This window comes from Heteronotia binoei, chromosome 8 (assembly GCF_032191835.1).
Source record: "Heteronotia binoei isolate CCM8104 ecotype False Entrance Well chromosome 8, APGP_CSIRO_Hbin_v1, whole genome shotgun sequence".
Lineage (NCBI taxonomy): Eukaryota > Metazoa > Chordata > Lepidosauria > Squamata > Gekkonidae > Heteronotia > Heteronotia binoei.
The window spans coordinates 104,270,665-104,297,551 of NC_083230.1; the positions used below are offsets into that span (position 1 = coordinate 104,270,665).

General features: G+C 42.8%; 1 protein-coding gene across 1 annotated transcript in view; it reads left to right on the top strand.

Annotated features, from left to right (window-relative positions):
• The window catches only part of LOC132575754 (voltage-dependent L-type calcium channel subunit alpha-1C-like), a 621,373-nt gene that overhangs the window by 459,166 nt on the left and 135,320 nt on the right, over positions 1 to 26,887 (top strand). The window contains exons 14-18 of the mRNA XM_060244444.1: positions 5,987 to 6,194; positions 10,956 to 11,076; positions 14,386 to 14,500; positions 16,318 to 16,438; positions 16,546 to 16,615. Coding sequence (XP_060100427.1) covers positions 5,987 to 6,194; positions 10,956 to 11,076; positions 14,386 to 14,500; positions 16,318 to 16,438; positions 16,546 to 16,615 — 635 coding nt within the window. The remainder of the gene's footprint in view (positions 1 to 5,986; positions 6,195 to 10,955; positions 11,077 to 14,385; positions 14,501 to 16,317; positions 16,439 to 16,545; positions 16,616 to 26,887) is intronic.

The window sequence follows — 26,887 nt, forward strand, 5'->3', positions numbered from 1 at the left end:
GAATTTAAAGGTAAAGGTAGTCCCCTGTGCAAGCACAAGTCGTTTCCGACTCTGGAGTGACGTTGCTTTCACAATGTTTTAACGGCAGACTTTTTACGGGGTGGTTTGCCATTGCCTTCCCCAGTCCTCTACACTTTCTCCCCAGCAAGCTGGGTACTCATTTTACCAACCTCGGAAGAATGGAAGGCTGAGTCAACCTGGAGCCAGCTACCTGAACCCAGCTTCCTCTGGGATCAAACTCAGGTCGTGAGCAGGGAGCTTAGACTGCAGTACTGCAGCTTTACCACTCTGAGCCATGGGGCTCATTCCTGTGAATTTAGGGGGAGGTATTTGTGAGTTTCCTGCATTGTGCAGGGGGTTGGACTAGATGACCCTGGAGGTCCCTTCCAACTCTATGATTCTGTGAAAAAACGTACAGTCATAAGGGTTCATTAATTTTTGTGGAAGGAATAACTGTAGATCTTACATTTGATAGACCTGCTTAAAGTTCAAATAACTATATTATACAAGGGCTTTTTAATAGCGGGAACTCATTTACATATTAGGCCACACACCCTGACATCACCATTGTTTCACACAGGGCTTTTTTTGTAGAAAAAGCCCAGGAGGAACTCATTTGCATATTAGGCCACTCCCTGGTGCCAAGCCAGCCGGAACTGTGTTCCTGTGCGTTCCCATTCAAAAAAAGCCCTGACTATAACACACTGGTGGTGGAAAGTCCTGTCAAGTCTCAGCGATTTATGGTTACCCTGTAGGGTTTTCAGGGCAGGAAGCATAGAGGCGGTTTGCTGCCTGCACAGAAGCCCTCCCTTGGTGGTCTTTCATCCAAATACTAACCAAAACTGACCCTACTTAGCTCCTGAGAATTGATGAGATCAGGCCAGAATGAACCACCTGGATCCTGGGTCCCTTCCCAGAACCAGCACCCTTCCCCACATATAGCTCCTTTCTCTTCTTCACAATCTTGTCATGTATCCTGTGAATTGCATTCTGGGGTGTCATCTGTGAATTCACAGGCAGAAATACCCTCAGTGACAAGCTAACGTTCTGCTACATGAGCCTGAGCCTTCACTCAGAGCAGTATATTTTCTGCCAAGACCCTGAACAGCATAGGGTAGAACCAGGACTTTTTTGGTAAAAAAAAAAAAAAGCCCAGCTGGAACTCATTTGCACATTAGGGCATGCCCTCTGATACCAAGCCAGCTGGAACTGTGTTCCTGTGCGTTCCTGCTCAAAAAAAGCCCTGGGCAGAATAATACATGAAGCCGTTTTTGTGTGAAGGCCATTCCATTTAGTTCAACTCAGTTTCAACCTCGTCAGGGGCTCAGTGGTTAAAATCATGTTCACTTGTGGCAGCTGCTTCCAACAAATGGCCTGAGGTACACTTCTACTTCTACATTGCTTGCGTTCTCAGTAACAACTATGCCATTCATGGATTAGGCCTGAATGAACATCTAGTGTTTTAAAACTAGTGTTATTCTTGCCTTCTGCCACTTCACTACCGAGGAAAAAGAAAGGAAACCTAACATTTGTAGGAAAATCTTCCTCTCTCATGTGGATTCTACCACTGAGGTCCAGTCCATTATTCACATTGGAGAAAATGTACGTGTTGCCACTCTAGAGATGTGCTGGAGGGTGCTTACAACAACATAATTAAAACTCACGCATTACAAAACAAACAAAATAATTAAAACAACTATTAAAACAAGCCACTAAAGGACCAAGCTGGGGGGGTACAATACCAGATGGAAAGGATGACTAGGAAAATCTAAGAAAGTGTTCTCAGAGCAGCACCTGTCCACTGTATATTCACAAGGGATGTGATTAAGGTCAAACCTGAATGGCCTAATGGCTTCCCCAGTTTTCGCCTGAATTTTGCGATGAGTAGCTCATGATCTGAGCCGCAGTCAGCTCCAGGTATTGCTTTTGCTGACTGTAAGGAGCTTCTCCATCTTTGATTGCAGAGTATATAATCAATCTGATTTCTGTGTTGCCCATCAGGTGATGTCCACGTGTAGTCGCCTTTTAGGTTGTTGGAAGAGGGTGTTCACTATGACCAGCTTGTTCTCTTGACAAAACTCTATTAGCCTTTGCCCGGCTTCATTTTGTTCTCCAAGGCCAAACTTGTCAGTTGTTCCGGTCACCTTTTGACTTCATACTTTGGCATTCCAGTCCCCTATGATGAGAAGGACATCTTTTTTTGGTGTTAATTCTGGAAGGTGTTGTAGATCTTCATAGAACTGGTCCACTTCAGCCTCTTCTGCATCAGTGGTTGGGGCATAGACTTAGATTACTGTGATATTGAATAATTTGCCTTGGATACGGACCGAGATCATTCTGTCATTTTTGAGATTATATCCCATTACTGCTTTCCTCACTCTCTTGTTAGCTATAAAGGCCACACCATTTCTTCTACAGAACTCTTGGCCACAATAATAGATGTAGTGATCCTCTGAGTTAAATTCACCCATTCCCGTCCATTTTAGTTCACTGATTCCCAAGATGTCGATGTGCAGTCTTGCCATCTCTTGTTTGACCACATCTAGCTTGCCTTGATTCATAGATCTTACATTCCATGTTCCAATGCAGTATTGTTCTTTGACATTCATTACAAAGATGTAATTGCAGAAAATACACAAACTTTAATAACAACACATGTATTTGAGTCACCCTCCAAGTTTCAAAAAGATTTGACCAGAGGGTCCAATTCTATGAGCCCCAAAGAAGGTTCCTCTATCCTTCATTATTTACAGTGAAGGGAAGGCATTTAAAAAGAATGCAGTCCCTTTAAATGTGGTGGCCAGAACTCGCTCCAGAGTTCACTCATGCTTGTCAAACCCTTGCTCCTGGCTTCACCCCCAAAGTTTCCTGGCTCCACTCCCAAAGTCCCCATATATTTCTTGAGTCAGACCTGGCAACCCTACTGAGGTACCAGTTGTGCCTTCTCTCTTCCAGCATTTTCAAACCCAGAGTAATGTTCAGGACTCAGTAAAGGTGATGTTATCTTTGAATTCATAGAAACCAATTTTGGTCTTTGGATAAACATGGCAGAAGCAGATAGTGCAGTATAAACACTATAATTTTATTGGATGGTGAAATCCCACTTTCTGGGAACAAATATTTATGAGGTGGGAAGTCCAAAAATATCTGTGTAAATACGATAAAGACAAAATTTGAAGTAGGTCTTATATTATTGCCCCAATATTAACATTAAGATGTTCCTACCTCAGTTTCCTGGAAAGTGTGGGCCCCTTCCTGCCAAAAATGAGTACACCAAGCACAATTTCAGCCAATTTGCCTTTGCTTCAGAACTGTATTCCCACCTGTTCTTGTTGCTCTTCCCTGAGCTGATCTCTGAAGTGAGCTATTCTGTCTTCTTCTGAACAGTTGTGAGTGTTGTTGTGAGGTGGTTAGAATGTAAGTCACTGAAGCAGCACCTACTGATTGCTGCATGTTGGTGGAAGGGGTTTGGGGGGGAGAGGCTGTAATAATCTTCTGGGTGTATGAGGTACAGGAATGGGGGAAGGCTTATGCAGCTCATTAACTGTTGTAGTGTCCCATTATCTCAGGGAAGTATGTGGATGATTCATTTTTTTTCTCCATTAAATTTTTATTCACAAAGAGTGTAAAAAAAATAACATTACAGACAATACAAACAATATACACAGACCAAAACATACAATAACATGTAACTTAACAAGAGTGAAGAGAACAGTGCTACCTCACTGTGCACTCTCTTATATACAAACTCATATTCTGGGTATAAACAATAATATTATAAAAAATGCTACAGTATCATTCCAATAGCATGCTATTCATTTGCTCATTTTCTGATGGTTTCATTTAACTTTTGTTGTCATTACACTTTTATCAACCAAACATAAAATTTCCAATTTTTATCCACGTATTTCATAGGTTTGGGTCTCAACAAGTTGGAAAGCTTGTCCATCTTGGCTGTGTCTATTACCTTTACAATTAGCTCATCAGTTGTTGGCAGATCGCTTCCTTTCCAGTTCTGAGCTATCAAAATCCTTGCAGCAGTATTAACATGAACTATCAAGTGTTTTTCCGCTTTGCCCCGTTTATCCACTATTAAATTCAAAAGGAAAAACTCTGGCTTAAAAGGAATAATGGGTTTTCAACACTTTCTGAAGCATTTCATGAACCTTCATCCAAAATTTTTTAATTCTGTTACAAGTCCACCAAACATGAAAATACGTTCCTATGTTGCTCTCGCACTTGCAACATCTGTTAGATAAACCTGGAAACATTTTTGATAACTTTACTGGAGTCATATGCCACCTGTATCTCATTTTATAAATATTTTATTTGAATGAGACTGGTTTTGTAATTTTTGTTGCCAAATTTGTGACCATTGTTCCAGATGAATTGCATGTCCTATATTCTCAGCCCATTTTATCATTACATCCTTTACCTCCTCATCCTGCATTTCCAACTGTACGAGATAACTGTATAGTTTACTTATCTGTTTTACGTCTATTTTCAAAAGAAGCATATCAAATTCTAATTCTTTTGAATAGAAGCCTTTCTTTTTATCCTTATTAAATCTGGACTTTAATTGGGCCATTTTCCACCAATCCAAAGAAATATTCTGCTCTGCCAGTTGTGTATTTGTTTTTATAGTCCCATCTTTATTCAAGAAGCTTGCATATGTGAAAGGGGTCTCATGAGTTAATAAATGGGGTTGCGTTGAAGCCTCTAATGGAGCTACCCAACTTGGGGTCTTATCATAAATTGATCTTATCATTTTTCCCATGTTACAAGCAATGACTTTCTTATTAAATGATTTTTGAAATATTTGTGACCTTCTATATTATACCAAATAAATGCGTGACAACCAATTATTAAATCGTGTCCTTCAATCAACAGCAACCTCTTATTCTCTAATTTAACCCAATCCTTCAACCAAACCAATACATTTGCATTGTAATAAATTTCCCAGTAAGGTAAGGCTAGTTCCCCCTTCACCTTAGAATCCTGCATAAGTTTACGCTTTATTCTCACCTTCTTTCCTTGCCATACCAAAGTACTAGTTAATTTGTTCAGAGACTGGAAAAAAATACTTGTTTAATTGAATTGGGATGACCTGGAATAAATACATTACTTTGGGAATAATAGACATTTTCAAGGCTGCTATTCTGCCCATTAAAAGATAGTTCCCCATTTACTCGTTTCTTGTTCTGTTTCTTTTAATAATTTCCCATAGCTATCCTCAAATATTGTACTGCATCTGTTGGTAAGATGTATCCCCAGATACTTCATTTTTTTAACTATTTAAAATTTAGGTAGTTGTTGCAGTTCTGTAGATTCCTGTTTTGTAATGTTTTTTTACCAACATCTTCATTTTTCCTAAATTGATTCTCAGGCCTGCCACCCTACCAAATTTCTCCAGTTCTTCTTTCAAAGTGGCAATAGAATGTATGGGGTCTTCCAAAATAAATACCTGGTCGTCTGCAAAGGCTTGTAGCTTGTATTCCTCCCCCTTTATTCGTAATCCTTTAATATCTTTATTGTTCCAGATTTGCTATGTTTAATACTTCCAAATATAAAATGAACAACAAAGGGGATAATAAACAGCCCTGTCTAGTACCTTTCCAAAGGTCTGTACTACCATCTGTTGATGCACCATTCACTACTATCCTGACTTTCTGATTGGAATATATTGCCTCCATCATTTTCCAAATTTTACCTCAAAGTTCATCTTTTTCACTAGTTCTAAAAGAAATTGCCAGTTTACATTATCAAATGCTTTTTCTGCATCGAGAAAGACTCAAGCCATCTTAGCTTCGCTATGTTGTTCATAATATTCTAGTACATTCATAATCAACCTAATGATTCATTTCTTGACAGGTTGTTTGTAATAGGCATATTTTAGAAACAGCAGGCATCCTGACCAAAGACAAAACCTAATACAGCATCTTCTCTGGACACAGGAACTATAACCCTCTTTCTTTTGATTTCCCAGGTACTGGAACTCCTTGAGTAATCTGGTGGCATCCCTGCTCAACTCAGTCCGCTCCATTGCCTCTCTACTGCTGCTCCTCTTCCTCTTCATCATCATCTTCTCCCTCCTAGGGATGCAGCTGTTTGGGGGGAAGTTTAACTTTGATGAGATGCAAACCAGAAGAAGCACATTTGACAACTTTCCCCAGTCACTACTTACTGTGTTCCAGGTATGGCTTTAAAGCATTCAGTTTTATTAGAAAATCTGTCAATTGAAAGAGTGCCCAACAAAGTCAAGAAAACTCTTTATGCCAGTGTAAAACATCATAATTAAAATTTACTAAATCCAGTTGGAATTTCAAGAAATCTTGCCACATCTTCTAAAAGCAGACAAAGATGGACCAAGGTGTTGTCTTAGGTCAAGTGTTTCCATAACAGGGGTTACCTCTGAGAAGATTCATTCTATAAAATAATTGAATTTAAACCTTCCTAAAGTGGGTGGCTCCTTGGCCTTCCTAAAGCCCTGTGGTGCAGAGTGGTAAAGCTGCAGTATTGCAGTTCAAACTCTCTGTTCACAATCCTTCCGAAGTCAGTAAAATGAGTATCCAGTTTGCTGGGGGGGAAAGTGTAAATGACTGGGGAAGGCAATGGCAAACCACTTCATAAAAAAGTCTGCCATGAAAATGTTGTGAAAGCAACATCTCTTCTGAGTCAGAAACGACTGGTACTTGCACAGGGGACAACCTTTACCTTTAAAGCGGGTCTAATTTGTCATTTGATTGTCACATCTGATTTAATAATCCCCATAGAGCAGGGTTTCCCAAACTTTTTTTCCCCGTGGCCCAGTTATTTTTACACTTCTTCTTTGTGGCCCACTAAAATTTGGAGATGGAGCCAGAAGACTTTGGGGGTGGAGCCAGGAGACAGGAAATGATGTACAAACAAGCCTAAAACTCTTGCAATGTTTTGTTTAAGAAAGGTAGGATAATGGTGGGATTTTGCAATTCAATTTTTAAAATAAAAAATCAAGAAAAAGCACATGGATCACACAGCAGAAAACTAAAAATATAAAATGCTCTCATCCTGGGAAAACATGAAATAGCAGGGCATTTCAAGCTTCTCCCCTCCAGGTCTATTCAGATTAGCAATGGGAAGGAAGGAAGGAAGGAAGGAAGGAAGGAAGGAAGGAAGGAAGGAAGGAAGGAAGGAAGGAAGGAAGGAAGGAAGGAAGGAAGGAAGGAGAGAGAGAGAGACAGGGGGAAAGTCTGACAAAGAGAGAGAGAGAGAAATGAAATGGCGGTGCTGGGAAAACTTGAAATGTCAGGGCATCCCCCCACAGGTCTAATCAGATTAGCAATGGGAAGGAAGGAAGCAGACAAGAGAAAGGACTGACAGAAAGAGAGGGAGAGAGGAAAACAGGGGGAAAGACTGACTGACAAAGAGAGAGAGAGAAGATGGGAAAAGACTGACATAAAGAAAGAGAGAGGGAGGGAGGGAGGGAGGGAGAGAGGGGGAAAGAGTTGGAAACAAATAGAGGAAAAAGAAAGAGAAAGGAAATAGGAAGGAAGGAAGGAAGGAAAAGGAGGGAAAGAGTAAAAGAAAGGAGGGGCAAAAAGAAGAAATAGAAAAGAAAGGAAAGGAAAAGAAAAATGGGATGGGAACAACTCACCTTTAAAACTGCTGACTCTCTCTGCACAAGTGCCTCCTTCTCCCTCCCTTCTCCACCGCTGGTAAATTTCAGGTGTTGTAAAGCTCCCTGCCCCCCCACCTCCTCGGTGAGGAAAACAGAGCTAAGCTAACACAGCGCTGGGGCAGGCCACTGGCACTTCAAAGAGACCATGCCTGGAACGGATGCACGGCTAATCCCTCCCCCACACTTCCTGGATGGGAAGGAAGTGTGGGGGAGGGATTAGCCACGCGCTCGTTCCAGGTGCAATCCCTTCGAAGTGCCAGTGGCCTGTCACAGCGCTGAGTTAGCTCAGTGCCGTTTTCCTTGCCGAGGAGGTGGTCGGCGGGGGGGGGGCAGGGGAGCTTCGCAACGCCTGAAATTTACCAGCGGTGGAGAAGGGAGGGAGAAGGAGGCAGGGGGCGTGACACCAGGGGAGGAGGCGCGGGGGGGCAGCCAGGAGACGGGAGGCCCTGTGGCCCAGCATTGAGCCCTCCATGGCCCGGTGCTGGGTCCCAACCCTGCAATTGGGAAACACCACCATAGTGCTTTCTTACCTCAAAAAAGCCTTGAAGTGGAAAACAAACACAACAGAGAGAAGTATCCAAGCTTACATTTTTACAGGATAATGGGTCACATGGGGACCACTCATCTATGTGACTTTTCCCCATATGCATTGATATGGTCCTTATAGGCTTCAATCACATACTTTATTTAGTCATTTGAATTGCTCACTGGATTACTTGAAACAATATCTGTACAACTCCATTTTAGGCCATCTTGTCATTCATTAGTCATTTGGTATTGTCCATTGTGGCATGTGAAATGATATACTGTAGCCTGATCTTCTCAGATCTTGGAAACTAAGCAGGGTGGGTACTTGATGGGGGGGACCAACAAGGAAGGAACTGCACTGGCTACCAATAGTGTTTCAGATTTGTTACAAGGTGCTGGTTATTAGCTTTAAAGCCCTATATGGCCAAGGACCCATTTACCTGAGAGACCATCTGTCCCAACACGTTCCCCAGAGAGTACTAAGATCTGGATCTCAAGATCTCCTAGTGATCCCCGGGCTGAAAGATGCAAGACTGTCGACCACCAGGGATCGGGCTTTTTCAATGGCAGCCCCCTCCTGGTGGAATCAATTGCCGGAAGAAGTTAGGGCCTTGCAGAACCTTGCTCAGTTCTGTAAGGCCTGTAAGACCACTCTCTTCCAGCAAGTCTTCAGTCAACTGTAGGAGAATTCTGGAACAACTGTCATCCTGAGAATATGAGTAACATCTGATTTGTTAGCACCAACTGTAGATTGTTTTAACTTTTACTGTTTAATGGTTTTATTGATTTTATGCTTGCAATCATAGTATATTATGATTTTATGTAAGTCGCCCTGAGCCCACCTCGGCGGGGAGGGCAGGTATAAATCAAATTAAATATAAACATAAACAAGACTTTGCAAAGGAAGACAATAGCAAACCACCTCTGCTTAATAACTTGCCTTGAAAATCCTCTGGGGTCACAATAAATCGGCTGTGACTTGATGGCACTTCACACACAAACACTAGTCATTGTGAGCAGAAATTGAAATTAAAATTTACCAATGAGCTATTTTGGCTTTCATTAAAAAAAAAAAATACTAGGGCTGCAATCACATGCACTAAATAATGCACTTTCAATCCACTTTCAGTGCACTTTCCAACTTGATTTTGCCAATAAATTGAAACTGCATTATTTGCCAGTGGATTGAAAGTGCATTATTTAGTGTGTGTGATCGCAGCCCAAAAGAGAGTAGAATCTGCAGGATCCTGATTCTGGTCATGCTTAAATCATAGTAGCCTGAAATAGGGACGCTTGGAAAGACACTCCCTCCCATCCGTGCTGTGCAATGCACATGGAGGTTATAGTGAATGTCTTGCATCCAGGTGTGCATTGTTGTGCAGATCAGCATCCACATCACGTCTGAGCATGCAGTTTCCAGCCCACATCACATCTTGGTATGCAGTTGTCAACTAATAGAGTGATAAACATGAACAATTGAGCTGCACTTAGAAGCCCCCTTCTACATGTGGAACTCCTATGCTTCACTGGGGATAATATGAAAACTACTTTGTGGAATCATTTTCAGGTCAAGTTAGTAGCCCTGTTTGCACACCACTGTAGGGAAGAAGAAATTACGCTATTGCATTATGTTATGCTGGATGCACTGTTACGGTTCATTCCAGTTCAGTTGACTGCCTAATATAAAGCAACAACACAGCTTGAAATTGCTGTGAGTTTTGTGAGATTTCACTCAGAACACAAATTTCCCCAGTCTGGTTGTTTTCAGCATAAATACTTCTATCCACCACACTTTGGATGTTTTCACAGGTGAGGCAGAAGTTGTTATTTGAACATCACACTTTCATTGGGGATATCACAAACACCTGCATGATGAATATTCACACTGCAGCATTTCCCACTCGTGGTTCTCGTTCCCATCATCTTTCAGGTTGCCTTCATGAAGAGAGAGTGTGGATGCTTCCAAGTGCAGTAATGGTGCTAATGTGTCAGCCCCAGTGTGTTCATTCACAAGTGACTGAAAGAGCCTGTTGAAGTTAAACTTGAAATCTACCTTTTGGTGGGATCCACAGACAAATTTAAAGCAAGATTGTCCCTCCATGCACATTGCTAAAGTAGCACAAGATGTGACTATAAGGCTGAGAACAGATAGGCATTAAAGAGCTGTCCCAACGCCTCTGCATGTCACCCACATGCCACCCCCATCCTGTCTGTGTGGCGGCTGGGCACCTCCGCACAGGAAGGCGCCTCAGAAGCCAGATTCCTTTTTTTTCCTCGGGGGGCAAGCGCTCATGCGCACAACCGCTCCAGTGCTCTGAATGGTTTATTTTTTAAAAAAACCTGGGACTGGCTTGGGGCGACTTGGCAGTTCCACACCGCCAAGTCGCCTTGCTTGCGCCCTTCCCTGTCCAGACAGCAGGGAGGCAACTGATGGCCGGCTCAAAGATTTGCTACCACTTTAGAAGTGGTAGCTTTTTGATCTGGTCTCAGGCACCTGGAGGACAGGAGGAGGGCAACCAGCAGATGTTGCTGTCTGTACAGATTTTTTGGGTTGACTTCAGAGGCATCTCTGAGTCGGCCCAAAGTGCCGGTCTATAATCAGCCTAAGAGACAATATGACTGCCACGTGTAGAAACACCCTTAAGTGTTTGGAAGGGTTGTTGCAAGAGAGATCAGGACAGTGTTTCTCTTTGGGGACAGGGTTGTTTTGCAGGTTTTCTCCGTGCCATCTAACACTGTGTCCCCCAATTGGTGGGAATATGTCATTTAGATCCTGACTGGGGAGGACTGGAATTCGGTGATGTATGATGGAATCATGGCTTATGGCGGCCCCTCTTTTCCAGGAATGTTGGTCTGTATTTACTTCATCATCCTCTTCATCTGTGGAAACTGTATCCTTTAATCTTACCTATCTTTGTCTCCCTAGCCGGTTTGGGGAAGTGTAATTTACACAGCTCCTAGGACTCCCCGTGGTGCAGAGTGGTAAAGCTGCAGTACTGCAGTCCAAGCTCTCTGCTCGTGACCTGAGTTTGATCCTGGTGGAAGCTTGGTTCAGGTAGCTGGCTCAAGGTTGACAGCCTTCCATCCTTCCAAGGTCGGTAAAATGAGTACCCAGCTTGCTGGGGAGGCAGCGTAGATGACTGGGGAAGGCAATGGCAAACCGCTCTGTAAAAAAAGTCTACCGTGAAAACGTCATGATGCAACGTCACCCCAGAGTCGGAAACGACTGGTGCTTGCACAGGTGGCTACCTTTACCTTTATTGGGCTGATATAGTTGGTATCTAGTGTCCACACAGTTACTGGCTTAACTGTTTTAATTTTTAATGTTTTTAATTGTTTAACTGCTTTACTGTTTTATTGTAATAGTGTAATTATTGGTTTTACTGTTTGATATGTTGGAATCCGCCCTGAACCCAATTTGGGAAAGGGTAGAACATAAATCCACAGAAATAAATAAATAAATACCTTTTAGGACTCCCTGTACTAAAAAATGTTATCTTTGGGGATTTATAATCTAAGATACATAACAATGCTCCGTTGGTTAAAGATAATTTAAATCCTAAGAAGTTTTAGGTAGGCAATAAACCTACAGCCAGTTTGACGCAGTGGTTAAGAGTGGTGGACTCTAATCCAGAGAACTGGGTTTGATTCCCCACTCCTTCACATGCAGCCAGCTGGGTGACTTGGAGCAGGGTAATAAATCCAACTCTTCTTCCTTTTCTTCCCCTCCTCCTCTTCCTCTTCTTCTTCCATTTCCTTCTTCTTCCTTTTCTTCTCCTTCCTTGGAGGTTTTTAAACAGAGGCTAGATGGCCATCTGACAGCAATGCAGATCCTGTGAATTTAGGGGGAGGTATTTGTGAATTTCCTGTATTGTGCAGGGGGTTGGACTAGATAACTCTGGAGGTCCCTTCCAACTATTATTCTATGATTCTGTGATTCTATGATTCCTCCTACTCCTTGTAGTTATCAGTGGTCAAACAATTTTTCTGAAGCAATGTAAAACAGCATATGTTACTGGTTGCCAGGCAGGGAAGTGAGGCGAATATACTCTGCAATCCATGACATCTCTTTCAGGTTGCCTTAGACTGTAATCATGTAGTCATATAGATGATGGTGCAGAATTGTTTGCTGTTGCCCCAGAAGGTTGGACCAGAACCAGCGGGTTGAAATTAAATCAAAAGAGTTACCAGCTAAACATTAGGAAGGACTTCCTGATGGTTAGAGCTGTTCCGCGTGGAACAGTCTTCCTCAGGAGGCGGTAGCCTGTCTTTCCTTGGAGGTTTTTAAAGAGGATAGATGGCTTTTGACAGCAATGCTGATTCTGCGAATTAGGCAGATGATTAGAAGGAAGGCAGGAAGGGTTGCATCAGTGCTTCATTCTCATGGCTCTTTCTTACATGTCTTGGGAAATGCTGATTGACACTTTGGGGTCAGGCAGCAATTTTTCTCCAGGCCAGTTTGGCAAGGGATCCTGGAGGTTTTTGCCATCTTCTGGGGATGGTTTTTGCCATCTTCTGGGGATATTTGTGTTGTAGGCATTCTATTGTTCTACAGGGGGTTGTACCAGATAACCCTGGAGGTCCTTTCCAACTCTATGATTCTATGCAGATCAGTACTATTATTTTCATCATGCAGAAAGGGAGACAGAATCTGAAAGAAAAGGAGCTTGGTACCAGCTGAGTCCAAGGCAGGAACAAAATTTTAACCAGGGATTTTGTGGGTCACAACTCCGTTTCTTAGCCACTCTGCTTTAGCAACATTGTCCTGAAAGCACTCAGGCAGAATGACCAGAATTAAGTTCATGAGGTTTAGAGCTTTGTGGTTCAACTACTTGCTCAGTGGCAGGTGAGCCCAGCTAACAGGCTGATAAATATGAGCAGGTCTTTTCATACATGTGATCAGGGCTTTTTTTGTAGCAGGAACTCCTTTGCATATGAGGCCACACACCCCTGATGCAGCCAATCCTCCTGGAGCTTACAGTAGGCCCTGTACTGAGAGCCCTGTAAGCCAGACGTGGCCAACGGTAGTTCTCCAGAAGTTTTTGCCTACAACTCCCATCAGCCCCAGCCAGCATGGCCAATGGCTGGGGCTGATGGGAGTTGTAGGCAGAAAAACATCTGGAGAGCTACCGTTGGCCAACCCTGCTGTAAGCTCCTGGAGGATTGGCTACATTAGGGGTGTGTGCTACAAAAAAAAGCCCTACATGTGCTTGAAAATAATCCAGGGAAGCTGAATCCCCCCCTTCAGTATCAATATTGCATATAGCCAGATTTGCATATGGGTAGACTCAGGAGTTGTTTTATAGAAAAAAAGGTGGTGGAGCTCATCCCGGGATTGTTATGCAGCTGCAACTACTATTCAATGGACAAGGTGAGTAGAAGGAGGTGGAACTGTCAGAAAGGTTCAGGAGCAGCGCTCCTGTGAGCTCCCACTGAATCTGAGGCCTGGGTAGACTCAAACCAAAGGCTTCAACAAAGCATAGAAGTGTAGTGCTACCTAAACCCAACAACCCTTTTAGTCTGCAGATCACATTCTCAGACATAGAACCTGTATTTTTATTAACCAGACTGCTCTAACCTTCCCTCTAATTTAGATCCCTCAGACTTTGTATCTGATGTCTCTCTGACCATTGCTTGAAAATGAATGGTACTGGCTCTTATGCGAAGGCAGGAACTGAAGGTGGGAAGAAAATCCACATGTCACCTTAGAATGCCTGCCTTTGTTTTGCATGTCTGCCCTTGAAATAGTTGCTGTAAGGAAACAGCCTGCTTCACTGGCCTTCTGGTCCTAGAATGATGTTCTTTGCGTCCGTGATCCCAGTGCAGAGCACTTTCATGTCTCTTTGCAATTTATCTAAACTGACATTCGCTAAACATGCTAAGGCTTTATCAGTGGGCCACAAAAGAGGAGCCAAAATTTAGTGGGATCACTGCTGAAGCTCTTGTACGCTTCTATCAAGCACAGTTCCTTGTGTTATATCGCCATTTTCCATGGTAAATCAAATCATTTTTACAGCCTTTCTTTATGTAAACTGTTCCTAACACTGGAGTCCAAACTGAAAAAATCCCCTTGAAAAGCAGTCGCTCCCCAGCAGATGTTTGTGTCCCTGTCTCAGATACACTTAACAAAAATGCTTAGAACTTTCTTAGTTCCCTTGCCCTATCCAGTACTTGTTTTCTTTAAGGGAATATGTAAACAGACATCCTACTGAATGTCTTCTTGGCCATTGCTGTGGACAATCTTGCTGATGCTGAGAGCTTGACATCTGCCCAAAAAGAAGAGGAAGAGGAAAAAGAAAGGAAAAAACTAGCTAGGTAAACTCTTTGTTTGTGGTATACAAAGAAGTGTTAAGGGGTTAGCTCTCTAGATAGGAGGAGTATGTTCAGATGACAGTTTCTTATACCCTTGGTTTGGTATTGTCAACCCAGCTTGAATTCATAGTGGGGGGGAGAGGGTAGGTACCCCTCAGCAGAATATTTTATTGTCTTCAGAGGATCAGATAGCACAGCTAACATTACTGGTAGTCAGCCATGTAAACTGGCTAATACTGCTGAAACAATTCCTATACTTGAAGTATAAAGATCAGAAATTCTGATAAAGTACCCTCAACCCCCAAATTAGAGCCTGGATGTGTGTCCCAAAGTGGTTTGGGAAGTACTATCTGTTGGGCCATCACCTGTTGCCTTAAGAATATGCAAAAATCATTAAAGACAAAGAGAATCAGATGGAATGGTACCCAGCAGAAAATTCCCATTTTGTTTCAGTGATCTATCATCAATTTGCTCAGCAGTTAAACAGATACATTACCTTTCCTTCTGGTGAAATATATGCAAAGGAGCTTTGTCTCCAAACATGATTATATTCAGGCAGGGGTGGAATTCTAGCAGGAGCTCCTTTGAATATTAGGCCACACACCCCTTATGTAGCCAATCCTCCAAGAGCATACAAAAAAGAGCTTTGTAAGCTCTTGGTGGATTGGCTACATCAGGGGTGTGTGGCCTAATATGCAAAGGAGCTCCTGCTAGAATTCCACCCCTGTATTCAGGAATTTTCTATTAAATACTCTTTCACCTTACTGGTTTTACTTGCCTTTGTATGTTCCCAGCCTTCTTTTGGGTTGCTAAGAACGATTAATCCTCCAAATCTCCCTAAACTCTCTAGCAAACAGAAAAGCGCCTAGAATATATAGGTATAAAATGATGGTGCAAGGAAGTTACAGTGTTGAACAGCTGTTAAACAATCAGCCTGAGGTGAAACTGGGAGCAGTGGAGAGATCAAATTCTCCAGGAAGCATGCTAAAGTTTTAGAACATTGTATAGATTGGATCACACTGGGAATTTGGTGTGGCAGTATCCCAGCTTTGAAGAAGCCAGTGCTCTTTGATGCATGCTGCTGCAACCACACCGCCCCCATCCTGCTGCTGGGAGAGGCACAGACTGTACACACACAAGAGGACTGCTCTTGCACATACAAGGCAGGTGCATTGTGCACCCCAGCTGTTCAGACAATGGGGAAATACGCCCTGCATGCATTTTAGAGATTTGCTGCCAGGAAGTTCCCTGCAGCTATTTAATCCAGGCCCAGCCTGTCCTAAGACGAAGTACAGGTGGAACTCGAAGGGGGAAGGGGGCAGATGTGTGTATGTGATTGCACATTAAATCCAGAGGGGAGGCATGGCTAGGTCAGGCCAAATCTCCTGTGGGATCTCACCCATAGTTTAAACCTTGCCACTAGCTCAGCTGGCCCAGCTATTGCTGTAAAGTAACCAGAGAAGAGAACAGCAATAGCAATTGAAATGAAATTGTCAAACATGTCCTAAATGGAGAAACGAAGCCATCCTTTTTTAGCCATTAACACTTAGCAGAGTTCCTAGTTGGCATTCTTGTCTTTTTGCAAGATGTTTTATGAGCATGATGCAGACAAAAGCATGTTGCCATTTTTGTGAGCCAAGGTGAGTGGGGGGGGGGGTGAGTTTAAGTAGAGTTTAAAGAAGATAGGTGGCAGGTGTGCTGCTCCAAGAACAAACACCAGGTCTTTGTTGACAGGGTGGGTTATATACTCTTTACAGTGGAAAGCACTATTTTGTATTCCATGAACATTTGCTCTTTCCCCGCGTCTGTTGAATTATTAGGACAGCTAGTCCTGAAAAGAAGCAGGAGCCTGAGAAGCCAGCCATAGAGGGGGAGATGAAGGAAGAGAAAATTGAACTGAAATCGATCACTGCTGATGGAGAGTCTCCGCCTTCTAACAAGGTTTGCTGCTTGATCCCATTCTGTTTCCCTGAAGCTGATCATATTTGTGAATGAATGGATCAATGAAGTAATGAATGCTCTATCATGTTTCCTTTTCTTTCTGCCAGAGCAATGTAGATGAATATCAGCCTAATGAAAACGAAGAAAAGAATCCCTATCCTACCACGGAAACGCCAGGTAACTCACTGTCTTCGCTTCCATCATCTTTTTTTCATCAGCACAAGAGGCTGAGGTTGAGATGTGTCAGGTGGCTACTGCTGCATCACAGAGAGATCCATGTCAACTGATAAAAGTCATAGGCTAGTAGCAGGGGTGGAATTCTAGCAGGAGCTCCTTTGCATATTAGGCCACACACCCCTGATATAGCCAATCCTCCAAAAGCTTACAAGACTCTTTTTTATAAGCTCTTATGAAAAGTAAAATGATTTTTGCAGTTGTATCAGAAATGTTGTTTGGCAGAACTCTAACTAATATTGTGATTTTTAACCCAATGGAATTTGGGTCCATTCACACTACACTAAATAAAATATTTTGCAACTGTTTTTTTACTGTGTAAGAATAGCAAAAATCCAATTACAAAACACATTATTTAGTGTAGTGTGAATGTGCCCATTGTAATACACTGTATTTGTTATATGATTAGAGCATGGGTGTCAAACGTGTGGCCTGAGGGCCGGATCAGGCCCCCAGTGGGCTCCTGTCAGTCCCAGAAGCAACTCACTGTCATCTGCTTCCTTCTCACTCTCACTCTCTCTCTCTCTTGCTTCCTTCTGCATCTCAGCTTGCTTTGCCAGAGTTGCTCAATCTCACAGCAGCTACAGAGCAAAGCCTCTATTTTCTCCACTGGCTTAACAGCACACGAAGCAACTTATATGCAAAAGCTCACAATGCCCAGCCATTTCATGTTTTCCCCTGGGTCTTAGGATCAAAGCATTGACTGTGAGATTTCTGTAATGAATGTCAATAAATCAGAAGTAGATTTGCAACTTACTAACACACACCTGAACAACACCTGAACAGCATACTCAAGACTGCTACAGCACAGACATTGTCTTCAGGTTTTGATGCAATAATTCAGAGCAAGAAGTGTCAGTTATCAGAAACTGTTAAATAAACAAAATATTGTAAGAGTGCTAATTTTTTAAATGTATTTATTTCAGGGTTTTTTTAAAAAAATCTTTAATTGTGTTTGGCTGTATCCTTTATAAAGTTTATATCTCTGCTACCTGACATTACATTTTATTATACATATGGTCCAGCCTGACAAGGTCTCATCTATGTCGGATCTGGCCCTCAAAACAAATGAATTTGACACCCCTGGGTTAGAGTTTGCAGACTCCATGCTCAACATTGTTATGATTATCACAAATTCTGATGTCTGAGTAAATCATGTACATTGAGATGCTAAGGAAATATACATTCATCTGTTTAGCTTGCATAAAATATATAGCATATCTACTGGCCACAGGAATAGGCAAGGATCTATCTAGAGCATTAAAGCTATAGTCTCTGACCCCTGAAACCATCCCGCAGTAGCCCACCTCTAGCTTTGGACATCCTTCCAGCCATTGGGGCTAAAAAGTTGGGGGGGGGGCGGGGTTTCGCATTCAGATGAAAGCTGAGATTCTGAAGAATTCTGAACCTGATACCAGATTTTCACTTCTATCTTCCTTTCATACAGGCAAGATAGAAAATGCGCAAATTGTGAGCATTTGCTCTCCTCTAAGGCTACTCATTATTCTAATATCTGCCAAGCGTAAATTTAGACAGCTCCAGTTCTCAGAAAGTATGTGATCACTACTTAAAGACAGTAAACATTTTTCAAAGTTTTGGGTGTGAACACAGAAGATTCTTCCTTAGTGAGCTGAGACATCCCCCTCTGAGACAGGCAGTGCTGGCTTTCCTTCTGTTGAAAGAACCTTGACAGTTAAGGGTCTATAATGAGACAGCTGGACTTGTGGTAGCCATGAGAAGACCACTTAAACCACTGTGTACATGGTGATGCCCAGTCTGTAGTGAGTTGTATGCAGGGCTTTTTTTTTTTTAGCAGGAACTCCTTTGCATCTTAGGCCACACACCCCCAATGCAGCCAATCCTCCAAGAGCTTACAGGGCTCTTAGTACAGGGCCTACTTTAAGCTCTTGGAGGATTGGCTACATCAGGGGTGTGTGGCCTAATATGCAAAGGAGTTCCTGCTACAAAAAAGCCCTGGTTGTATGTGCCTGCCACTGCTTAGAGGGTTTGGCTTTTCGCATTCTTGAAGAAACCTCATGTGGCAGTGTCCATAGAGTGCTGCAACACTGTGTGGATGCCACCATTGTAGCCATGGTCGTTATGCATCCAGGAGGTTCATGAGCCAGGGTACTCCAGGGGCTTGGAAGCAAATTTATTTTCAGTGATAAACACACTGACTGGCCTTAGAGAAAGTCCTACCTCTCTGCATTGGTTTCCCATCTCTGAAATTGGAGACAGTCCAAGGATGAATCATATTAAGTAATCATATAAGGATGAATCATATTGGGATTGTAAAGTACCTTTGACTGTCAAAGTGCTATAGAAAAAATGAACAGTATCTGAAACACTTTCTAAATTTGCCTGTGCATGCAAAGCGAGTGTTTAAAGGCCAAATGCTGAGTTCCGTGTTATTTTTTTTACCCCTTTTTGTTTATAAAAACCAAAAGTAGCCTCAGAAGATCCAGGAAAAAAACCATGAAGGCTGTTTAAACGTTTCCTCTCTGGACATTTTTTCAGCTCAAAATCCCCACCCCACCTCAGCTGCTTTTTCACCTAAAAGAATAAAGATATGGAGTGTATCTTTTCTCCCATTGTAGAGGAGCATTTTAATTTGAAAAGCAGCCTGAGGGAAGGGTTCGGGTCCTCTGGTCCAGTTTTCAGCCTGCCAATGCCATTTTTTTGTTGTTGTTGTTAAAAGCAACAGGGCAACCAAGAGAAGTAACAGGGTAAAGTGCAGTCTGGCCCCAAGATGTTTGCTTCTGAGGAACATCTGGGTGTTTGCCATGTACATTTGGATATAATTTTTTTCCAGCCACTTCCCATTTATTGCTGTCTGCTTAGTAGCTGTCCGGTGATCACTGAACATGATAAGCTCTTTGTGCTCATTAGCAATCCAAGCTTGCTGTACCGCGAGTGTCAGCAATGTGTTCTCATCCTGTCCATCTGGAACAACAGCTGACCTCTCCTCGTATGCTGTCTCTGCATGCAGGTGGGCTTTTGCTCTGCCAGCCTTTTCTTATAATAATAACAAAGGAGAGATTCACAGAAGAGGAGAATAAACCATATCGTGAACAAATTACTAAACTATATATTCTGTTATTTATATTCAATCTTGAACAATTTTCAGTTTATATTATTTTATCTTGCTGTCAGAAATCGAAAATTCAGCCAATAGTCCAATTGCCATCTGAATTTCCCATAAATTCAGTCAATAGTCCAATTGTCAGCTATGAGAGCCAGTTTGGTGTAGTGGTTAAGTGCACAGAGTCTTATCGGGGAGAACCAGGTTTGATTCCCCACTCCTCTACTTTCAGCTGCTGGAATGGGCTTGGGTCAGCCATAGTTTTCACAGGAGTTGTACTTGAAAGGCCAGCTGCTATAAAAAGTTCTCTCAGCCCCACCTACCTCACAGGGTGTCTGTTGTGGGAGGGGGGAAGGTAGAGGAGATTGTGACCGCTCTGAGACAGATTTAGAGTGTAGGGTGGGATATAAATCCAATATCTTCTTCTTCGTGTCATCCTCTGAGCTGGAACAGGAGCATCCTTTCAACAATCCAAGCTCTGCGCATTGGAAGGTGATAAATGGGAACTAATCTTTTCAGCACAAGCACTTTAATTCACTGAGGAAGTTCAGATGACAATTGGACTATTGACTGGATTTATGGGAAATTCAGGTGGCATTGGACTATTGGTTGAATTTTGAATTTTTGACTTCCCTAGATAGAATAATATAAGTATCAATTGAAAATGGTTCGGGATCGAATAGAAATAACAGAATATATTTGTAGTTATTTGTTCACAGTATTGCTTTTGCTTGAGTAGCCTTTTCTTATAGCCAGGTTGCTGTGGATGTCATCATTTCTCATCTTGCCTCAATTGTTTTGAGCTTTTTTCTCTTCTTGAGGCTCAACCACTTATTGCCAAGGATCCTCCCTCAGGTGCCATCAGTCTGACTTTCAAAAAGCCTTCACACTCAACCAGTCTTTGAAAACTGATTTTGTTGTCACATTATTTATTTATTTTATTATTTATTTATTTTAGTATATTTCTATTCCGCCCATTCCCCGTAGGTCTCAGGGTGGAGTACAACATACGATAAAACAGTAAAATATAATAAAAACATTTTTATCAACAGACAACTCTACAGCACTCAGAAAACTTTACCATTATCTGCTGGGGGAGGGGGCAGGATTCTTCTCTTTAAACACATTGGGAGAAGTGGGGGAAGCGGCTCTGCCCTCTTTTGCTGGGCGAAGGAAAGAACAGCATCTCAACCACATAGAAGGACTACACACAATGAATCTGGCCTGTAGGAAAGAACAAGAGTCCAGTAGTGCCTTCAGGACTAACAAAATTTGTGGTAGGTTGTGAGCTTCCATGAGTCACTGCTCACTTTTCCAGATACCTGAATCTGAAGTATCTGAAGAAGTAAGTAGTGACTCAGGAAAGCTCATACCCTACCACAAATTTTGTTAGTCTTGGAGGTGCTACTGGACTCTTTCTCTTTTCTACTGCTACAGACGGACTAACATGGCCACCCATCTTTTTCAGTTCGGCCTGTTGGAGTCATAAATTGGCTGTGTGTCTGATTTCTGTGAGAGCCTTATCTGGATTTGTCTGGTCACTGGGAAGCCATACAAAAACAGTAATTATTGCCAGATCGTCAATTAAAATGTTATTTATTTATTTATTTATTTATTTATTTTATCAAATTTATATCCTGCCCTCCCCTAACAGGCTCACAACAGTTAAAAACAAACATAAAAATCTCAGCTATCCTGGTTGCATCAGACCTTGGAAGCTAAACAAGGTCATTCCTGGTTAGCTCTTGGATGGGAGACCACTAAGAAAGTCCAGGGTTGCTACACAAAGGCAGGCAACAGCAAACCACCTCTGTTCATCTCTTGCCTTGAAAACCCGACAGGGTTGCCATAAGTCAGCTGAGAATTGACAGCACTTTCCAACACTTTATGCTAGGAGTGTCCCTGGCTCTTTGATAGGCTTTCTCATCTAAACTCATCTTGGGAAGATCTTGCTCAGTCTCTGTTCTCAGTTCTAGAACCAAATAGACAGCTCCTCACTCTGCTTACTTCCCCTAGTTCAGTCCTGGGTGTTTGGATTTTATAGGGTAAGATGCCAGGGCTCTTGAAACTCTCCTTGCGGTGCTGTGATAGTTTGCCAGAGGATGGAGCTGGTGACTTGCACAGCAACCCTACAGCCTTCCAATTCTGTGGAAGTCAGTGGGATTAGGTGCATAACTCTATTTAGCAGAGGTGGAATTCTAGCAAGAGCTCCTTTGCATATTAGGCCACATGCCCCTGATGTAACCAATCCCCCAAGAGCTTACAAAAAAGAGCCTTGTAAGCTCTTGGAGGATTGGCTACATCAGGGGTAGAATTCCTGCTAGAATTCCACCCCTTCTATTTAGGATTGCTCTGTTGTGCCCTGGTGCATTTCAGTGCCTCCAGTGAAGATGGCCAGAAAGCGGTATCATAACTACCAGCTCAGACAATGCAGAGTATCAATGCGGATCCATCTGGTCTGCCAGAGCTTTTGATTTTAGTCTGGCTTTTTAGTTTGAGCAATTTATTGTTGAACTAAATAGAGCCCCTCTCACACTGCCCAGGACCACTTACCTCCTTGACTGCTTGCTTACTTCAACTACCTGCATGCCCTTAATCTGCCAGTTCTTACATTTAGGTCCATAGCATCACCCAGGGCTTTTTTTGTAGCAGGAACTCTTTTGCATATTAGGCCACACCCCTCCTATGTTGCCAGACCTCCAAGAGCTTACAGAGCTCTTCTTACAGGGCCTACTGTAAGCTTTTGGAAGACTGGCTACATCACAGGGGTGTGGCCTAATATGCAAAGGAGTTCCTGCTACAAAATAAGCCCTGGTATCACCCATGTTTGGATTCACCACTTTGAATCCATGGGCACTGCAGACAATCATCTTACTTAGCTGCCTTCATCTCTTCATGGCAGCCACGGATGAGCTCTGCATGCTGGCTGCTGCTAACTTGCTGATTTTTTTCTACTGAAGTCTCATCTTACCTACGTGCATTACTTAGATACTAAGATGAGGTTGGGTTGAGAAGGTCCAGGTCCATCGGTAGCCTTTACTTAGTATTTTATAAGCTCACTCTGGCCCAGTTTTCTTACTAATCTTCTTTTGCTGCCTTTGAAGTCTTCAGATCCCAGTGCTCTCCAGGGGCTTATTATAATAACAACTCTACCCTGCCCTCTCTTCTCCTGCATCCAACTAAAGAATCCACAGTTGTTTTTTGTGCTACACGGTTGTATGCATCTCCTGCAGCAGCCGAGGAAGTGGTGGTGGTGATGGTGATTCATTCATCAAGAACACACAGTCTACCTCAAGCACAGATCTTGCAAACTGAAGGCTGTGGGTTTCTTTATTGAGTCAATACATCTCATGTTGGGTCTTCTTTTTCTACTGCCATCAACTTTTCCTAGCATTATTGTCTTTTCCGGAGAGTCTTGTCTTCTCTAATGTGACCACAGTAGAATAGCCTCAATCCAGTCGTTGTAGCTTCTAGGGAGAATTCAGGCTTGATGTGATCTAGACTGGAGTGGCCAAACGGTGGCTTGGGAGCCACATCTAACTCTTTCACACATATTGTGTGGCTCTTGAAGCCCCCACTGCCCCGTTGGCTGGCTAGGAGAAAGTATTTCTCTCTTTTAATCACTTCTGCTAGCCAAGCCAACTGGCAGCTTGGAGAATGCATTTAATGTTAAAGTTGCTTTCTTTCCACCTCTCCTACCCTCCTCCCTCCCCTCATCCATTTGCATCCCTCCCTCCCCTTGCAGCTCTCAAATATCTGACATTCATGTCTTGAGGCTCTCAAGCATCTGAGGTTTATTTTATGTGGCTCTTACGTTACGCAAGTTTGGCCACCCCTGATCTAGACCCTCCTGAAGTGCACACATAGGAGTGTTCCCAAATGGCTGAGCCTGAGCATTTAACAAAAAAACTCCTGAAATTACTTTGAGCTGATTTCTTGAATTAAAGGGAAAAGGAGAGGGGCCCATCTCATTGCAGAGAGGGCTGCTTTTCTTCTTTTTGTGCAGTTCTCACAGTTAGATTCTTGATTCAGGGATGAGCTGGAGCATCTAATTTTTAAAAAAAATTCCTTTAAAGAAAAATAAAAATAGACGAAAGGTGTACATGCAGTCACTATGGAATTAAGGAGAGTCCAAAGCAAGAATCTTGCTTTGAAGATTACTGACAGGACACCATAGCCTATTATAGCCATTTTCTGAATCATCTTGTAGTTTTTCTGTTTAACTAATTATCCAAATGGCATCTGTGGACTTTTTCTTAAATATATTCTTGTTGGTCTGTGCCCAAAGTCACATTAAACTTTTGCAGGTGTCTGAAATCCTCAAAGTGTTCTTTCAAACCTTCTCTGTATCCCCACAGGCCATCCAGCATCCCTTCTTGGCATTTCTTACTTGAGGGGTAGTCACAGATCTCTACAGTGCCTGAAGCTCTCTTGCTTAAGAACTTGGCTCAAGAGTTTTAGCTTTGTCTGTCTCCTTTAATTCACTCTCTCTCCTGAATTCTAAAAAAGCAACAGTTCCAAGAATTTATTTCTGTCTCTTGTTAGGGAAAAAAAATGTCTATCCTGAGGGAATGCTCTGTGAGGTATTAATTTGTCTGAGGGAAAAATACTCAAGGACAGGTGTTATCTTGTTCAGGGTGCATGAATCACAGAGATGGAAGAAATGGCAGGCTCTCTGCCCACCTGCCCTTTCTCTGCTCTTTCGAAGGGACAACTTTGCCACACAATCCAGCTAAACCATGCTGCAATTAGAGAACAGATGCACGATAGCAAAGGTGCTGGAATGACATTCTACTCCAAGTGACCAAAGCTTACAGAACAAGCCATGTAGTATGGTAGAAATCTCCCAGTTCTCTGTGTCAGCCAGATGCTTCATATTCAAAGGGGCTCATAGGTTTTTGTTGTTGTTCATTCGCACAGTTGAGTCTGACTCTTTGCGACCCCATGGACCAAGTCACGCCAGGCCCTCCTGTCTTCCACCATCCTCCGAAATCCGCTCAAATTTGTGCTAGTTACATCAGCAATGCTGTCCAGCCATCTCATCTTTTGCCGCCCCTTCTTCTTTTGCCTTCTGTCTTTCCCAGCATCAGGACTTTTTCTCCCAGCATCCATCAACTGCAATTACACTGCCTTTCATTCAGTCCGGGTAAAATGTAGCTTTCGAGGGGAGGGAATCTGGTTGACTGGGGTGGGGCATTATTTATTTCATTGATGCTCTACTTTTCTCCCCAGTGGGAACCCGAAATGGCTTGAAACATTCTCCCCTTCTGCATTGTATCCTCACAACAACCCTGTGAGGCAGGTTAGGCTGAGAGCATGTAATTGGCCCATGGTCACCCAGCCAGCTTCCATGGCAGAGAGGGAATTCAAAACTAGATTCAACCCAGATTCTAGTTGAGCACTCTAACCACTACACCATGCTGGCTTGTCCCAGATAAGGTCTCAGTACCCCTGAACTCTGAAGTTTGGGGGTTCTTCTGGTCGTGGCTCTGTTTCAGAATGCTCAGGTGACCTCTGCAGGCAGGATTTGATTGCTAATACAGAGCTGTTTCGGCATCTCATTTGTGTATAGTCAAACACTGGCTACAGTTAAGCTAATGGCACAATTCCAGGTCATTTCAGTAGGACTCACAATAAGCCTCATAGCCATGTTCAGTTGCAAGAAAGTCCCACCAATTTGAACAGGCTGACTTTCAAGCAAGCATGTGCAGGGCTTTTTTTGTAGCAGGAACTCCTTTGCATATTAGGCCAAACACCCCTGATGTAGCCAATCCTCCAAGACCTTACAGGCCTCTTAGTACTGGGCCTACTGTAAGGTCTAGGAGGATTGGCTACATCAGGGGTGTGTGACCTAATATGCAAAGGAGTTCCTGCTATTAAAAAAAAGGCCTGAGTATGCTTATGATTGCACCTTTACTTAAAGGAAAGAAGCTACAGAGACACAAATACCTGACTATCCCTTTACAGCAGCACAGGATTCTTTTGATGGTTATTGTGCTGGAAAATGTGGGCATTTTTTCTGGGAAAAGAGGTGCCAGAACTCTCAACAGGGAAATGAAGGAGAAACACACAGGTGCCCCTCATGAACTTTTAAACTTTTTTTTTTTAGAATTTTGTTTCAGGCCCTCAGAAGGCTCCTATCATGCACCTCAGCTACTGGCTGTCATCTGCTTCCTTCTCCCTATCTCTTGCTTCCTTCTGCATCGCAACTTGCTTTGCCAGGCTTGCTCAATTGCACAGAAGCTACAGAGCAAAGCCTCTATTTTCTCCATTGGCTGAGGCTCCTTCCTTGGGGAGGAAGTGGAGGAGGGATAGCTTGCTTTGCCAGGCTCTCTCAATCACACAGCAGACCTACTAAGCCAAGCCTCTCTTCCTTCTATTGGCTTAGGCTTCTCCTCCTCCTGGTTCCCAGGGGAAGGAAGGAAAGAGCAAGCGATTCCTTGGCTCAGTTCCCTGGATCCCATGGGAGAAATACAAAGAAAGCATCTTAAAGACCAACATGCTAACGTTTTAAGCATGTTTTAAGTTTTTTTTAAAAAAAAATTATTTAATTGTTTTTGTGTCCTTTATAAAGTTTCCTAATCTTAAATAGGCCTGGCCCAACCCAACATGGCTGGCCCAACAAGGTCTCATTTATGTCAGATCCGGCCTTCATAACAAATGAATTTGACACCCCTGGCCTAAGCAGTCTGGGTCAGAGTATATGAAGAAGCAGCTATATCCTTTCCACCCCATCATCATAAGCGGAAAGTGAGGCCTGTGAGGGAATGGTACTTGTGCGGTTGGGGAGGAATGACTTGAAACTGTGCCTTCTCAGTGGTGGTGCCTTGGAACTTGCTCCGATGCTGTCTTTGAAGTCAGGTCGATTTGATTAACTCTTACCATTCAGGAAATTTCTTTGATCTTTCTTGTTGATGATAGTTTTGGTGTGTGGAGTTAGTGTTCTATACTGTGGATGTAATTTGGCTGTCAAACTGGGGGGGGGGGGTGGTTTGTTACTTGTTATATGTGGTCCTTAAAAACTGTTATGTTATGCCATATTTCCTTTCTCCTTGTCACATCCAAACTACTCATCACATTGAGGATCCATGATCAGACCCTAGCCTGTAACTTGGCTACAAATATCAGTGCCC